Source organism: Giraffa tippelskirchi, chromosome 5 (assembly GCF_054371585.1).
Source record: "Giraffa tippelskirchi isolate mGirTip1 chromosome 5, T2T-mGirTip1v1.2.pri, whole genome shotgun sequence".
NCBI lineage: Eukaryota > Metazoa > Chordata > Mammalia > Artiodactyla > Giraffidae > Giraffa > Giraffa tippelskirchi.
The window spans coordinates 108103177-108119935 of NC_137279.1; the positions used below are offsets into that span (position 1 = coordinate 108103177).

The following is a 16759-nucleotide window of genomic DNA, read 5'->3' on the forward strand; positions in this document are numbered from 1 at the left end:
GCATGGTCTTGCTTAATGCCTCAATGCAGTGTCTTAATGCCCTGCCCTGGGCACTGCTACTCCTATTCAGTGGGTGGTCTAGAGGGGCAAGCCTTTTCACCACCCCCAATCCAAGTACTGAGCATGTGGCTGTGTGGAGGCTACAGCCCCTTGAGGGTTGCCCAGCTGCTGTGGGTTGCTCATGGTAAGGGAGTTAGCCCAGCTCAACTTCCCCAGCCCTAGTCAGGACACAGAGTTTGAGTCCTGCGCCTGGCCCAAGGGGAAACCCCACAGCTGGTGGGTCAGTTGTGCACCAGATTGTGGGCCAGGGTCCCTGAGCACCTGTGAATGTCCACACTTATCCTCAAGATCCTCATGCCTAAGGGAATGTGCCTTTGAATACAAAATCAAAAACCCTGTTTTGTTTTAGAAATTAAAAGATAGGTCATTGATATTAGTTACATGAAGGCAAAATGGTAATTAGACTTATCTGCTTGTTTTTGTACTGATTTTTAAATGTCTTTTGACTTAACTAAATTTAGACTGTTCTTTAAAGTACAATACCAAACGTGCACAAAAGGGTCTTCTATGCTAGAATTTTACAGGAAGTCCCAAACCCATAATTAGGTAGCAAAGATTACATGCTAAGGAAATGATTATATGTGGGGTGGATTCTAAAAATACTATTTTTTTCTAAGTAATTGTCACCTGACTTTTCAAAACATCTTGGATTATTGATCAGAGAGTATCTTGAGCTGACTAGGTTTTTGCTATCAGTATATTATAAGATAGATTTTCATTTATTTTATATTCCATGATTCATAAAAATATTCTGACTAGTATGTGAATACCTAAATTAAGATTCTTTCTCTAGATAGAAAGCTGTTTTCAATAATTTCTCTCTTACATCAGATTATAGGATCTCCTCAATTACCCTCTCTATATAAAAACAGAATTCTTTTTACTTAGAAACTGTTCCTTAGAAATTTTCAGTGATTAACAGTCTTGGCCCTCCTGTTTTATTAAACTGCACAAAACCACTCTGAGATAACTACCTTGACTTATTGGATACCTCTTTTCCTGAGAACAGGCTGAGTTTTTTATTTCTACACTCCACTTACATAGAATTAGTCACTTCCAGTGTTTTTTTTTTTCAGGGTGATCATGGCTTTAAGCAATCCAGAGACACTGAAGATAGGCTCAAAGTTATCCCCAAATTTTGTTTTCCTGATTCAAAGGACTGGGTGCCAACCTCAGAACTCAAGAGGTAAATAGACTACTTTATCTGATTTCTGTTTGTTGAAACTGCAAAAGTAGAATCAGAATGTTCGAGAAACAGATAGAACCAGTAGTGAAGCTATGTGTACTCTGTGGCAGGGAAGGAAGAAACAGAATTAGGACATTTCCTCTGTGGAGTTCCCAAAAGAAAAGCACAGTGTCAATGGGAAAACAAGTTTGAGAGTCTCTTCAATTTGCAAATTCTGCAGAAGAAAAAGTTCCACTTTACATACAATGAGAAATGCCACCAAGTGGACATAAAAGAAAAAAAATACTGAACTTAAGAACTCAGAAACAGAAATAAAACACGGCAGTGTCTACAACTTGTATCTCCCTCAAATTGTTAGAAAAAGCTATAGCCCAGATTGTATGTTCCCCTGTCAAACTTGTACGAAAAGGAGGCTGGAGTTTGAAAGGTGTAAGTATATTGGAAAAGAATTATAAGAAATTTCTTCCCAGTATCTAGAGGACATTACTATTTTCAATTAATAAGACATCATCATCTCATATCCTGCTTGTAAATAGATGACTGCTTCTTTCAAAACTGGAATTACTGGTCATGTATTTAGGCTGAAAAGCATGATTATGTGAACCATATCACATGCTGATGACCTGCTGGAAGACAGCCTCAGCTGTTGCCTAAGTGGCTGTGCCCTTCCACGCCGCATTGCCTCCAGACTAAGCTGCTGCCTCTCACAACCAGTTTAGCCAGATCGCCACTCTCATCTCTGAGCCATCAATCCTGATGCTTTTGTGCTGTCAGTTGCACTGCTAACCACATAGGCAGCTTCTTTCATATTGACCTGGCTACTCCATGGTTGGCTTTTCCCTCTCCCCAGGAGTTATGTGTGTTCATTCTAAAATATATGGAAAATACAGAGGAGTAAATAAAAAGCAAAAATTAGAAATCACTGGCATTCTGGTTTACTCAGAGATAATCACTATAAGTGTTTTGAGATGTTCCCTTCCAATCTTTATTCTTGGCCATATATAGACATATGTATATAATGTTGTTCAGATTTGAGTTCCTTTTGATTGTTAATGAATTTGTTTCTTGGGCCTCTCTAGGTCTTCATTTTGTAAGTTACCTGTGCATTTTATCTTTTGCCTATGTTTCTAATGAGATGACGATTTTCCTATTAATTTTTATATATTAAGGATATAATCTTTTGCCTATCACTGTTCCATATGACCTCTCAAAACTAAGTAGAAGAATTTGGAAGGGAAGAATAGCTTATTAAAATCCTTTTTAGCTTACCTATGTGTTTGGCTAAGCTGAACATTCAACAAAAGGAAAATAGACTTGATTAATAGCTGACCGGATAAATAAGAAAGTGAAACGAGGTGGTAGCTTCCACAGCTCATCCCATACTTGTTCTCTCACTCCAGTACAAAGCAAGATATTCTCAAGGGCTGGACATTTTCCCTCAGGAAGAATGTGACTTGCAATAAATATAATATCGATGCCTCCTCTTACATCACAAAATGGCTGCTGTTAGACACTAGTTTTTAATTGCTTGTTCTAAGGAATGTCATAAGTAGTTGTTTGAATCTCAAACTATTGACTATCTTTTCAGTGAAACCTTCTCCTTTGTCTTAACTGGTGAAGATGGGAGCCGGTGGTTTGGTTACTGTAAGAAGCTCTTGGTAAGTCCCAGACCTGTGCTCCAGGCAGCTTTGGTTGAGAAACAATAGAGTCAGACTAGGAACTTCAGAAGCATAATCTCTGGATGAGTCTGGGGGCTACTCAGTTATCTGTATATTACAAAGAAGCTATGTTAGCTTTAAACAGTAAGAGCAGGGTGGAGGTTAGCCACAGAGTGTTTAAGAATAGAAAGGGTATGGATTTATTTTATTTGTTTGTCTGTAATAGATAATGAAAGCACTGACATTGTAGCTGAAGTTAATCTGCTTATGTTTGAGGAATGGAGTACAATGAGCTGGTCAAGGGAGCTCTGAGTTACTTTCTTCTTGCTTAGATGCCTTCATTAAGCTGGAATAAATCATACCATCTTTTTTTATTTTTAGCTTTTTTTAGCATCTTTCAGTGTTCATTGAGAATGAGACCTTTGGTTCCTACTGTATACTAAGGAGTATTAAGAGGTATTAATAGTCCAAATTAGTAAAGACTTGGGCTACTTAATTTTTGCTTTGTTGTTATTGTTGTTTAGCCAGAAGGCAAAGGAAAGCGACTCCCTGAGGTATACTGCATGGTCAGTCGCCTAGGCTGCTTCAACCTTTTTTCAAAGGTGAGTGGAGAATGGGTGCTATGAAAAGTGGTGTCCTTTCTGAGCTCAGAGTACATCTTTGTTTCTGATGACTTCACTAGGCAATGTTAAGTGGCATAGACTTTTAACATTCTACTTTAGAAAGGGTTTCCCATTAGTAGATTCGAACTACAGGTTTGAAGGCTTAAACTTAGATCTCTAAACCACATGATGTTGCCCTATAATCCTCATTTTGGTTTGCTAAACCTTGCTGCTTAAAGCGGAACTTTGCCTGAAGTTTATCTTGTCTCATGTCTTTCCCAGACACCAAACTGTGGGATATTGTGTTACCTTCTTTGCCCCTTCCTTGGTGATATAAAAAGGGGCTCCTTTCTCAAATTAAATTGATTTATTTTAGTAACTTTTCTTAGAGATTTAAAGGTACCTCCAAGAGAAAGGAGGCCTTTAATGAACTTTTATTAAAGGTGGCAGAAGCTTATCTGTGATCATATTATTTTCAAGTTTGTGCACCCAGTTTTTCAGTTCCTTTAATAGGATTCTTTTATGTTTTTGAACTGAGTCCTTAATTAAAAAAAAAAAGATATATTTTGTGTATGTAGATTCTGGACGAAGTAGAGAAAAGAAGAGAAATGTCTCCAGCTTTGGTTTACCCCTTCATGCGAAGTGTCATGGAAGCTCCTTTCCCAGCTCCTGGACGCACCATCACAGTGAAGAGCTACCTCCCTGGGGCTGGAGATGGGGTAAGTTAGTTAATTTTGAGGATACTCGCTAGCTGCCAAAAGGCAGTCCTTATGCTAGTAGACCTTACGTAATAGAAACCTTTCTCCTTTTCATAAATTGCACAGAGTGTGTTTCAGTCGCAGAAGCACTAGAGAAACATCCAGTTCATCTGTGAGATTGTTGATCCTAGACCCAAGAACCAGAAGTTTCTCTACCACTCATAGATTGAACCACTCATAAATTGACCTTCATGAGGTCAATTTCAATATGATAAATGTTGTCCGGTGGGATGAAAGATTTCACCAGAAATTTCTGGCATGAAACTAAAGTATTGAGTCTTGAAATCACTGTAGGCTGCTTCACAAACTCTGCAGCAGCCCCTCTCTCTTGAATTTAATCTGTAAAAGAGTGACAGGGTCCGTTAGTATTGTCATTAGGGATCTTTTCCCACCTCAGCTCCCCTAATTGAAATGTTTGCATTTCAGTCCATTGAACTGTGCCGACCACTGGACTCACGACTGGAACATGTTGATTTTGAGTGTCTCTTTAAGTGCCTGAGTGTGTGCCATCTCATTCGAGTCTGTGCTTCTCTCCTTTTGGAGCGGAGGGTAATCTTTGTCGCCAACAGCCTAAGGTGAGAAATAAGTAAGATATGTCACTTCAGACTGGGGTTTTACTTGTTCTTAGTGTTTTAGAATTTGGCCATATTAAAAAGAAAAAATGTTTAGGTAGGATCTCAATTACTTAATGCTGTAGTGACGTGGATAATCCAAAAGCTATTTGTGTTCAGTTATACCAGTTTCTTTTGAGGGTTGCAATTAATTTACCTTCAAAATGTGTTTTGTTGAAACTTGTTAAAAATTGGTATTGCTTCTCCAAGTGTACACTAGTTTTTAGCAATATAAATTGTGGGAAACAACTGGATTGAGATTAAAGATTTTTAGAAAATTAAGTTAAAAATTTAAATAGAATGTTAATGAGTAATCACAGAATTGTTCATCTGTGATCACTGGCATCAGTTTGTAATCCTGTAATGTCATATCTGACATGCCCTCCATGTGTTGCTGTTTATGTGACATCAGTTTGCTTTCTCCTCTGGCTAGCACCCTGTCAAAATGTGGTCATGCGGTGGTTGCCACACTGTATCCATTCACCTGGCAGCATACCTACATCCCAGTCCTGCCAGCATCTATGATTGACATTGTGTGCTCACCTACTCCATTCCTTATTGGAATCCTGTCTTGCTCCTTACCACAGCTCCAGGACCTACCCATTGAAGAGGTAATATGGGAGAATTAGTACCTGTGAAAAAGACTGGAGCACTGGCATATGAAAACAAGTGATTTTTAACAGTGATGGATATGTCATTAATTAATAATAATATGTACTTATTATTGTTAAGCTATCATATTTTTGTATCTGCTTATTAAAATGAGAAAAATACTATAGTACACATGAATCTGAAGTTATATCTTATTTGCAGCATTGACCCATGGGCTAATTCTTGTGTTATTCTGAATAGGTCTTTTTTTAAAAAAAAATCATGCACAAAAACAACTCTGGGTTAATTTTTAAATTATTTCAAATATAACACACATATAGATAAGTGCCCAAAACAAAATGTACAGCTCAGTTAATTATCACGAAGTGAATGCTAATGGTAACCAACATTGGAATAGAATAGAGACATTATAGCCATGGAAACAAAGTCCTCATCATGCCTTCTTTTTCTTGTTTTAAAATTTAAAAAAAATTATTCTTTTTTATTGTTTGGCCACACTGTGTGGCACGTGGGATCTTAGTTCCCTGCACTGGGAGCTCGGCATCTTAACCACTGGACTGCCAGAGAAGTCCCCTATCAGGCTATCTTCTAATCACTGTTCTGTTCCCCACTCCTTGGAAAAGGTAACTATTATCTTGACTTTTTTGATGCTCATTTTCTTGTTTTTCTTTATAACTTAACATCCTGGGCATGTATCCCTAGACAATATAGTTTAGTTTTGCCTGGTTTTAAGCTTGATATAAATGGATTCAGACAGCAATATTTTGCTTTTCTTTTTTTTCTTAGTCTGGCTTCTTTCAAGCAACATTGTATCTTTTTTTTTTTAATTTAAGGTCTGTTTTATTTTCCTCCACCCATGTTGATGAGTTTAACAGTAGTTTGATCATTCTGATTGTGTATAGTAATCCAATGTGTGAATGTACTGCAATTTTCTCATCCATTCTACAGTTGAAGGACATTTCAGTTGTTTCCAGTTTGGGGTTATTATTAATAATGCTGCTATAAATATTCTTGTTCATGACCCTTGGTACATATGTGCATACAGTTTTATGGGCAAATATTTGGAAATGGAATTTCTGGGTCATAGAGCAACCATATCTTCGACTTTAGTAAGTCAAGTCAAGCTTTTCCAAAGTAGTTGTGCCAAGTTAAACTTCCTCCAGCAGTATATGAGAGTTCTTGTTGCTCCATATCCTTGTCAGCCCTTGTGATCAGTTCATATAATTTAGCTTATCAGATAGTTGTATTTTATTTTGGTTTTATTGGTATTCCTTGATTATGGTTGAGGGTGAGCCTCTTTCTATATGTTTATTAGTCATTTGAATGTCATCTTTTGTAAAATTCATAGGCTATCCTTCTACTGAACTGTTTACTTTCATTGATTTGTAAGAGGCCTTTTCATACTCTGAATATGAACTCCTTTGTGGTTTGCCTTTTCAGTCTCCAAAAAGATTTTTTTTTAAATATGGAAATCTTTATTTTAATGTGGCCAGAATTGTCAATCTTTTTTTTTTTTTATGGTTAGTGTTTGTGTGTGTGTGTGTGAACTGCTTAAGTTTTTCTTAATATTAGCTTCATGGAAATACTGTTAGCTCCTGGAAGCTTTATTATTATGCCTTTAATTTTTGGCTCTTAAGCCTGGGGATTGATTTTTCATTTTATTTTTTTGTGTATATTAGGAGGTAGGGGAAATTCTCTGGCAGTCCAGTGATTAGGACTCAGCACTTTCACTGCTGAGGATGTCGGTTCAGTCCCTGGTTGGGGAACTAAGATCTCGCAAGCTGCGCAATGTGATCCAAAAAAAAAAAAAAAAAGGAGGTAGGGATCGTTTCATTTGTTTTAATATGGATAACCTACTATCTCAGTACCACTTACTGAAAAAACTCTTCTTCTCTATTACACTGATGGGTTAACCTCACCCCTCCAATTTTATTGAGAAATGATTTACATATAACACTGTATTAGTTTAAATGTACAACATAATGATATGATATATGCATATATTTAAGGGCTTCCTTGGTGACAACAGTGGTAAAGAACCCACCTACCAATGCAGTAGGCGTAAGAGACATGGGTTTAATCCCTGGGTCGGGATGGTCCCTTGGAGGAGGAAATGGCAACCTGCTCCAGTATTCTTGCCTGGAGAATCCAATGGACAGAGGAGCCTGGTAGGCTACAGTCCATAGAGTCACAAATAGTCAGACATGACTGAAACGACTTAGTACACATGCACACATGCATATATTTCAAAATGATTACCACAGTAAGTTTAGTTAATATCCATCACCTAACATAGTTAGAAAAATTTTTTTCTTGTGATGACAACTTTTAAGATGGACTCTTAGCAAGTTTCAAATATACAGTATAATATTGTTAATTGTAGTCACCATGCTGTACATTACATATCCAGCACTTACTTACCTTATAGCTGGAAATTCGTGCCTTTTGATTCCCTACACCCATTTTATCTAGCTCCCAACCCATCTCTGGCAACCACCAATCTGTTCTCTGTATCTATGGATTCAGTTGTTTTAGATTCCACATGTAAGTGAGATCATATGGTATTTGTCTTTCTCTGCTTGACTTATTTCACTTAGCATCCACATTGTTACCACTGGCAGGATTTCCTTCTTTTCATAACTGAATAATATTCCATTGTACATATGTACCACATCTTTATCTAGTCATCTGTTAATGAACAGTTAGGTTGTTTCATTGTTATGGCTGTTGTAAATAATGCTGCAGTGAACATGGGGGTACAGCTATTCTTCAAAATAGTGATTTTGTTTCCTTTGGATACATGCCCAGAAATGGCATTGCTAAACTATGTGCTGGTTCTACTTTTAATTTTTTGAGGAACCTCCTTACTGTTTCCAGAGTGGCAGAACCAATTTACATTTCCATAAAGAGTACACAGTAGTTTCCTTTTCTCTACAGTCTTGCCAGTATCTGTTATCTCTTGTCTTTTGTTAATAATCATTCTAACAGGTGACAATATCACATTGTGGTTTTTTGGTCTGCATTTCTTTGATGTAGAGTTCCTTTTCATATGTTTATTAGTCATCTGCATGCCTTCTTTGGAATAATGTCTATTCAATTCCTCTGCCTGTTTTTTGTTTTTTGTTTGTTTTCCTCTGCCTGTTTTTAAATTGGATTCTTTGGGGGTTCTTTTTTTGCTGTTGAGATGTATGAGTTATTTATATGTTTTGGATATTAACCCCTTATCCAGTGTATGATTTTCAGGTATTTTATCCCATTCTGTAGGTTTTCTTTTTATTTTACAGATGGTTTCCTTTGCTGTGCAGAAGCTTTTTAGTTTGGTATAGTCCCACCTGCTTATTTTTGCTTTTGTTACCTTTGCTTTTGGTGTCAAATCCAAAAAATCATTGCCAAGACCAATGTAAAGATGCTACCCCACTATGTTTTCTAGGAGTTGTATGATTTCAGGTCTTATGTTTAAGTCATTAATTCATCTGAGTTGATTTTGTGTATGGTATAAGATAGGGATCCAATTTTATTTTTTGGCATGCAGCTAATTTTCCTATAACTATTTATTGAAGAGATTGTCCTTTCCCTGTTGTATATTCCTGGCTCCATTGTCATAAGCTAATGGGCTATTTGTGAGGTTTATTTTTGAACCCTGTATTCTGTTCCATTAAGCTATGTGTCTGTTTTATACTAGTACTACACTGTTTTGATTACTATAGCTTTGTAATATAGTTTGAAATGAGAAAGTATGATGGCCTCTACCTTTATTCTTCTTTCGTAAGATTGTTTTGGCTATTTGGAGTCTTTTGTGGTTCCACAGAAATTTTAGAATTGTTCTATTTCTGTGAAAATTGCCATTGGAATTTTGATAGGGATTGCATTGACTCTGTAGATTGCTTTGGGTAGTACAAACTTTTTAACAATATTGATTCTTCCATTCCATGAGCACAGAATATCTTTCCATTTATTTGTGTATTGTTCAGTTCCTCTTACCAGTATCTTATAGTTTTCAGCATAGATATCTTTTACCTCCTTGTTTAAATTTATTCCTAGGTATTTTATTCTTTTTGATGTAGTTGAAGATGAAGTTGTTTTCTTAATTTATTTTTCAGATACTTTATTGTTAGTGTATAGAAACACTTCTAATTTTGGTATTAACCTATTTTTTAACTTGTTACTGTGGAAATTTTAAACATATGTAAAAATGAAAAAAGAGTAAAATTAATTACCCTCCTTAAATACTTGTAAAGTTTAGGCTAATTGTATGACCTCTCTCCCATAATATTTTGAAGCATATCCTGATGTTATTTCATAATTCTAAATATTACAATATGAATCTCTAAGCCTAAGTCATTTTAACATAATCACAATACCGTTATCACACCTAAAAAATTTAATAACAGTCTCTTAATATGAGAAAAATTCAATGTTCAGATCTCTAATTATTTCATAAATTTTTAGTAGCTTGAATTAGGTCCCAAATAAAGTCTTTGCACTGTATTTTGTTGGTGTGGTTTTTTTAGTCTCTTTTAATCTCTAGGTATGCCACCATCATTTTTTTAACTTGCAATATTTTTTACTAGTGTTGATAAGTTAGCTTTTAAATGGGCTAAAACTTTAAGTTAATGCATAACAATATCCAATCACTTTATATACTGAAAACTATTATAATATTTAAGTCAGTTATATTTCAATTAAAAACAAAACCAAAAATCCCTTTAAGTTTATTTCAAACTATTCCCATTGCATGAAAAAATCAAAGCATTCTTCCTGATCTAACAACACCTAATGTATTTCTCTCTGAATGTCTCTGGTTTAACTTGTCTGGCTCCTTTATTCCATAGGTGCTGATAGTTGATCTCTGTGCAGACAAGTTTTTACAGGAGGTAAGTGACAAAGGAGATGATTACATAATGTTTGGGGATAATTGGCCAGAAAATATGTGAAAGTACTTTGAGAAGATGACTCAGGCAAGACCTATAGTTCCTACACACACACTTGACTTGACACTGTGGCCAATCATACAAGATTGACCTGAAAAATTTGTCTTGGGTTCATAGCTGTCTGTCTCAATTTAAGGAAGGAGGAAACAGATTAAATGTCATTCTCAAAGGAGGTAACCCTCCCTTCAAGTATCATGGGTTGATGTATAGGCCTCTAATTTAATTAAATTTAACAAGCATTCAACACCAATTATTTCTAGATATTCTGCTAGTCAGTCAGAAACTAAAGATGAGTGAGACACTCAGCTTGATCCCTCAGGCCTTACAGTTTAAAGGGGGAGAGGGAGCAAATATAGCCATAAAGTTTTAGAAATGATATATATTTGAAATTTGCACAAGATACAGTAGGGGCAAAAAAGAAATGGTCACTTATTCTGGATAGTGAAGAGGAGAATTAGAAAAGCCTCAGAGCAACCCTCTGTATGTAACCTGTATATAGGTTTGTGAGCACTGAACACAGGGTGAAAAGAATGTTTCCCGAGACTTTCTTTTTTTCATAATCAATCAGCTCATCACATTTGAAGCACCATTTATTTGGGAATGATCTTTGTAATATATCATAAGACTTGGAGATGAGAACTATTTGGAAACTTCTAAAGAGTCTTATAAGACATATTATTTATTTTTCTTAAATTTAATTAAGATGTTCCCTGGTGGCTCAGATGGTAAAGAATCTGCTTGCAGTGCAGGGGACCAGGGTTCAATCCCTGGGTAGGAAAGATCCCCTGGAGAAGGGAATGGCTACCTACTGCAGTACTCTTGCCTGGAGAATCCCATGGACAAAGGAGCCTAGCAGGCTACAGCCCACAGGGTCATAAAGAGTCGGACACGACTGAGCGACTAACACTTTCACACAATAAACATCATGGATTCTGTTCAATGTAGCGAAGGAAGCTTCAGACAGACTCTTTTTAGCTGAAATACATACAAAGCCACCTGTGGAGCTTGGGGGACTTTAATAGGGCCCTGAGTTTGAGACTTTCTCTCTCAAAGCTCATTAAAATCTCAATTTTCTTTTCTTAAGGTATCTGATGAGGATGAAATTCTACCACCTAAACTACAAGCTGCCCTGATACAGATTTTGGAAGAACGAAATGAAATATTGGCTCAGGAGCAGAATTTTTCACAAGGTATGAGACAAGTGGCTGAGGATTTAAGGTCAAGACAGTAAAAACCAAATGCCCAACATCCTGCCAAAGCATATACAAAAATAGTATGAGATTGCCTGTGCCTTCATAAGCTGATAGTCAGCTTCCTTGCTCACCCTCGATGTGCCAAGTCCCCTTCTATTTCAGGACTTTGGCACTTGCTCAGTTCCATGTGTGGAATGCTATTCCCCTAGGCACATGGCTCCTGCTCTTTGTTCTTGTAGGTCCATGCTCAAATGTCACTTTCTTAGTGAGGCTTTTCCTAACTGTCCTGTTTAAAATTGTTCCCATTCCCTTAGCACTTCCTGTCCTCCTTCCTAACCTAACTTTTCTCCATGGCCTTCATCCATCTGATGTGCTAGAATGTAAGTTCTGTGAGAGCAGTGACTGTCTATTTGTTTTCTATTCCCAATATTTTGAACAGCATTCACTAAATAGGTACTCAGTAAGTATTTGTTGAATGAAAAGATGAATAATATTTATTGGGTGGCTTACTGTATGCCAGGCATTGTTTTAAGCACTTAGTATACATCTTATTTGATCCTTGTAATATCTGTATGAAGCAGGTATTATTATTTAATCCTCATTTTACAGATGAGAACTCAAAGGCTGTTTACTGATGGGGATCATTAGAGAAGGAGCAAATTTAGAGGAGTAACTAAAAGTTCAGTTTTGAATATTAAGTTTGAGATACCTGAAAGTGAAAATCGCTCAGTTGTGTCCAACTCTTTGTGACCCCATGGACTATACAGTCCATGGAATTTTCCAGGCCAGAATACTGGAGTGGATAGCCTTTCCCTTCTCCAGGGGATCTTCCCAACCCAGGGATCAAACCCAGGTCTCCCGTGTTTCAGGCGGATTCTTTACCAGCTGCGCCACAAGGGAAGCCCAAGAATACTGGAGTGGATAGCCTATCTCGTCTTCCATTGGATCATCCTGACCCAGGAATTGAACAAATCGAACCAGGGTCTCCTGCATTGCAGGTGGATTCTTTACCAACTGAGCTATCAGGGAAGCCCATAATTTCAGAGAGATTTATATCATTCTCTTAACAGTTTCATCTTCCCAACTCAGGGATCGAACCCAGGTCTCCCGCATTGCAGGCAGATTCTTTACCAGCTGAGCCACAAGAGAAGCCCAAGAATACTGGAATGGGTAGCCTATCCTTTCTCCAGTGGATCTTCCCAACCCAGGAATCAAACTGGGATCTGCTGCATTGCGGGTGGATTCTTTACCAACTAAGCTATCAGGGAAGCCCCTTGAACTACCTATTGGATACCTATCTAATATCTGGCAGACATTCAGCTGGAGATATCAAGTAGGCATTTATATACAAGAATTTGAGATTCAGAGGAAAGATTTAGGCAAGAGACATACATTGCTATTTTAAAGCTGAGGAACCAGATGAGATAACCCAATAGAGTGAGTATAAGAAGAAAATTTAAACAATTTAAGGATTGAGCCCTGGTTGGGAATGATGAGCTTGAATTTACAACTTTTGGGAATTGGGAAGAGAAGAATCCAGCAAAGGAGACTGAAAGGAGCAGCTAGTGAAGTAGGTGTAAAACACAGGAGTATGAATTACAGAAGCTGAGTGAAGAAAGTATTCCATGAAGGAAAGAGTAAACAGTTATATTTAATGCTGCCAAGAGGCCAATAATATGAAAACTGAGAATTGACCAGTGGATTTGACAATGGGAAGGGCTCTAGAGACCTTGGTAACAGCAGATTCAATGAAACAGTGGGAAGAAAGTGAGACGGGGGAAAGTTCAAGAGAAAACTAGAATGACCTTCATCTTTTTGTAAAATTTTAGTGGAAGTGCAAAAGGCCAAGAATAGCTAAGACACTCCTGAAAAAGAACAAGATTGACGAGCTTGCCCTACAGAATCAAGATTAACTATAAGGTCATAGTAATTGAGATTATTTGGTTTGGGTTCAGAAATAAACAAATAGAGCAATAAAAATGGGAAGAATAGAGAATGCACATGCATAAGGAAGCTTGATTTGTGTCAGTCAGCACCAGCACTGAATAGCAGTGGGAGAAGAATGAACCATTCAATAAACAGTTCTAGGGCAACTGGTTGTCCACATGAAAAGAAACAGAGGTGGATCTGTACTCCATGTTATACACAGAATTAATTCGGATAAATTAAAGACTTAAATGTTACAAGTAAAACATTAAAAATGTTTAGAAAATATCTTATGTTTGGGGACAGTAATGGAGTTCTGAAATGTGGCACAAAGAACACAGACTATAAAGGATAAGATTGATTAATTTGATTATGCTAATTAAAAAACTATTTACTATATATTTATTTGGCTGCGTTGGGTCTTTAGTTGCAGCATGTGGGATTTTTGTTTTCTTTTTAGTTGTAGCACGTGGAATCTTTTTGTGACATTGGAGATCTTTTTTAGTTGCAGCCTATTGGGTTCCAGTTAACCGGACTGGGGATCAAACTCAGGCCCCCTGCATTGGGAGCATGGAGTCTTAGCCACTGGACCACCCAGGAAAGTCCCTGACTATGTTAAATTTAAAAATTTTCTGTTCATCAAGGGACACCATGGAAAAGGAATAAAAACCAAGATACAAACTAAATGAAGACATTTTCAACAAATATAACTAACAAAGGAATAGTATCTAGAATTTAGTTTTAAAAATTCCTCCAATTTAAAAGGAAAAAGATGGTCAACCCAAGAGAAAAATGGGGGAAAGATATGAACAATCATTTCATAGAAGAGGAAACATGAAAGGCCAGCAAATATGTGAAAAGATACACAACCTCATCAAAATCAGGAAAATGTAAATTAAAACCACGCTGAGATACCATTTTATATTCACCATATTGGTAAAAATTTTTAAAGTCTGACATATCACGTATTGATGAGAATGTTTAAATTAGTTCAATACCTTTGGGAAAACAATTTGGCATCATCTAGTAACGTTAAAGGTATATATATCCTACAACCCAACAATTCCATTTTAAATATATACACAAGAGAGCTCTTGCACATGATAACTAGGAAACAAGTACAGTAATTTTTGTAGTTGTATTGTATGTGATAGCAAAAACTAAAAACAACCTAAATGTCCATTGACAAGAGAATATAGCATTAAAAAACAATCTTCAAAACACACACTGAGGACTTTCCAGTGATTAAGAGTCTGCCTGCCGATGCAGGGACACTGGTTCAATCCCTGGTCCCAGAAGATTCCTCAAGCTGTGGAGTAACTAAACCTGTGCACCACAACTACTGAAGACTGCAAACCCTAGAGCCCGTGCTCTGAAATGAGAGAAGCCATTGCAATGAGAAGCCCACACACCGCAACTAGAGAGTAGCCCCCACTCATCGCAACTAGAGAACACCTCTGTGCAGAAACGAAAACCCAGCGCAGCCAAAAAAAAAAAAAAAAAGATTAGTTTAAACATACACACACACTGAATAAAATAATAAGTTTTGGTAGAATATAATGTTTTATATAATGTTCAAAGACATACAGAACCTAACAATATGTTGTTGGGGTTGCACGTGTGTAGTAAGACTATGTAAAGTAAATGAAATACCAAAATTCCAAATAATGGTCACCCTCTATTGGAAAGTAGGGAAAGAACACCACCGAGAGGGCATCACACAGAGAACTTCAGAGATACATGTGATGTTCTGTTCTAAGCTTGATGGGTGGGCATTTGTGTGGTCATTTCACTGCTGGGCTTATGAAATATTCATGCATGTAAAAGAATGTATAATGTATATACATTAAAAGAGAAACAAAGAATGGGAGATAAGGTATTGAAAAATATAATTTTTAAAAGAAAGGGAATTAGGTATAAGAAAGTGTGTTGTTTAGTCACTAAGTCGTATCCTACTCTTTGTGACCCTATGGACTGTAAGCTGCCAGGCTTCTCTGTCTGTGGGATTTCCCAGGCAAGAATACTGGAGTGGGTTGCCATTTCCTTCTCCAGGAGATTGTCCCAACCGAGGGATTGAACCCAAGTCTCTTGCATTGGCAGGCGATTCTTTACTGCTGAGCCACTAGGGACCCCTAAGTATAAACAAATCTTGCAAGAAATTTTTTGCTGTAAACTAGAGGAGGGATGGGACAATAACTGGAAGGGATGAGAGAGTGGGGCAAAAGTGTTTACCATAAAAGCAGTGATGGATTCTCAGTTGCAGAAAAAAACAGATGAGAAGAAAGTCTGTTGAACAAAATATAATGGAAATCTAGATTAGAATAAAAACATGAGGACTTCCCTGGTAGTCCCAAGGCTAAGACTCCGCGCTCCCAATGCAGGGGGCCCAGGTTCAGCCACTGGTCAGGGAACTACATTGCACATGCCACAACTGAGACCCAGCACAGCCAAATAAATAAATAACTTAAAAAAAAATTAAAAATGTAATGTCAAGAAGGGGATTTGGGGGAGAATGGATACACATATATGTATGGATGAGTCGCTTTGCTGTGCACCTGAAACTATCACAACATTGCTAATTGGCTATACTCCAATATAAAATAAAAAACTTAAAAAAATGTAATGTCAGAAGAGACCTTAGAAATTGCCTAATCAGCCATATCATTATGCAGATACAGAAAGAGAGGCCCTGAGAGGTAAAACAAGTTGCCCACTATTATACAGCTGTTTCATGGTAGAAATCTGATTAAACCTCAGTCGCAGATTCCCAGTCAGCCCACGGAAAAGAGCAAAAGACACTATGAGGGGAAAACAATACTATTTTGATATGAGAGGGAAAAGGAGGAGTCTAAGTTGATCCTGGGGTTTGAGCCTGGAACCTGGAAGGCAACACATTGTGCTAGATTACAGTGGTTAAGAATCGCCTGACTTGGGGGTCCTGCAGCTTCTCTGTGGTACTGGGTGAGGTGACCTGAGAATATCTTTGATTTGAGCTTGATTTTCCTCAGCTGTAAAAGGGAAATGATACGACTGCCTCACTGGATTATTACTACATTTGTAAAAGCACTATTAAATTATTATTTATTATGGAATAATCATGATGCAGTATGAAATGAGCAAGTTGAGTGAGAAACTGATTTGGTGGAGAAATATAATGAATTTGGTTTTGACATGCATTGTTTATTTATGTGATTCATACTCTACCAATTTCCTAAAAGGACC

At 37.1% G+C, this 16759-nt stretch overlaps 1 protein-coding gene across 5 annotated transcripts in view; it reads left to right on the forward strand.

Annotated features, from left to right (window-relative positions):
- Window positions 1-16759, forward strand: part of DENND2C (DENN domain containing 2C) — an 83207-nt gene that overhangs the window by 61372 nt on the left and 5076 nt on the right. For all 5 annotated transcript variants that reach the window (XM_081493356.1, XM_081493357.1, XM_081493355.1 and 2 more), the window contains 8 exons: window positions 1137-1246; window positions 2835-2904; window positions 3429-3506; window positions 4085-4225; window positions 4691-4839; window positions 5309-5486; window positions 10320-10361; window positions 11503-11608. In XM_081493356.1, coding sequence (XP_081349482.1) covers window positions 1137-1246; window positions 2835-2904; window positions 3429-3506; window positions 4085-4225; window positions 4691-4839; window positions 5309-5486; window positions 10320-10361; window positions 11503-11608 — 874 coding nt within the window. The remainder of the gene's footprint in view (window positions 1-1136; window positions 1247-2834; window positions 2905-3428; window positions 3507-4084; window positions 4226-4690; window positions 4840-5308; window positions 5487-10319; window positions 10362-11502; window positions 11609-16759) is intronic.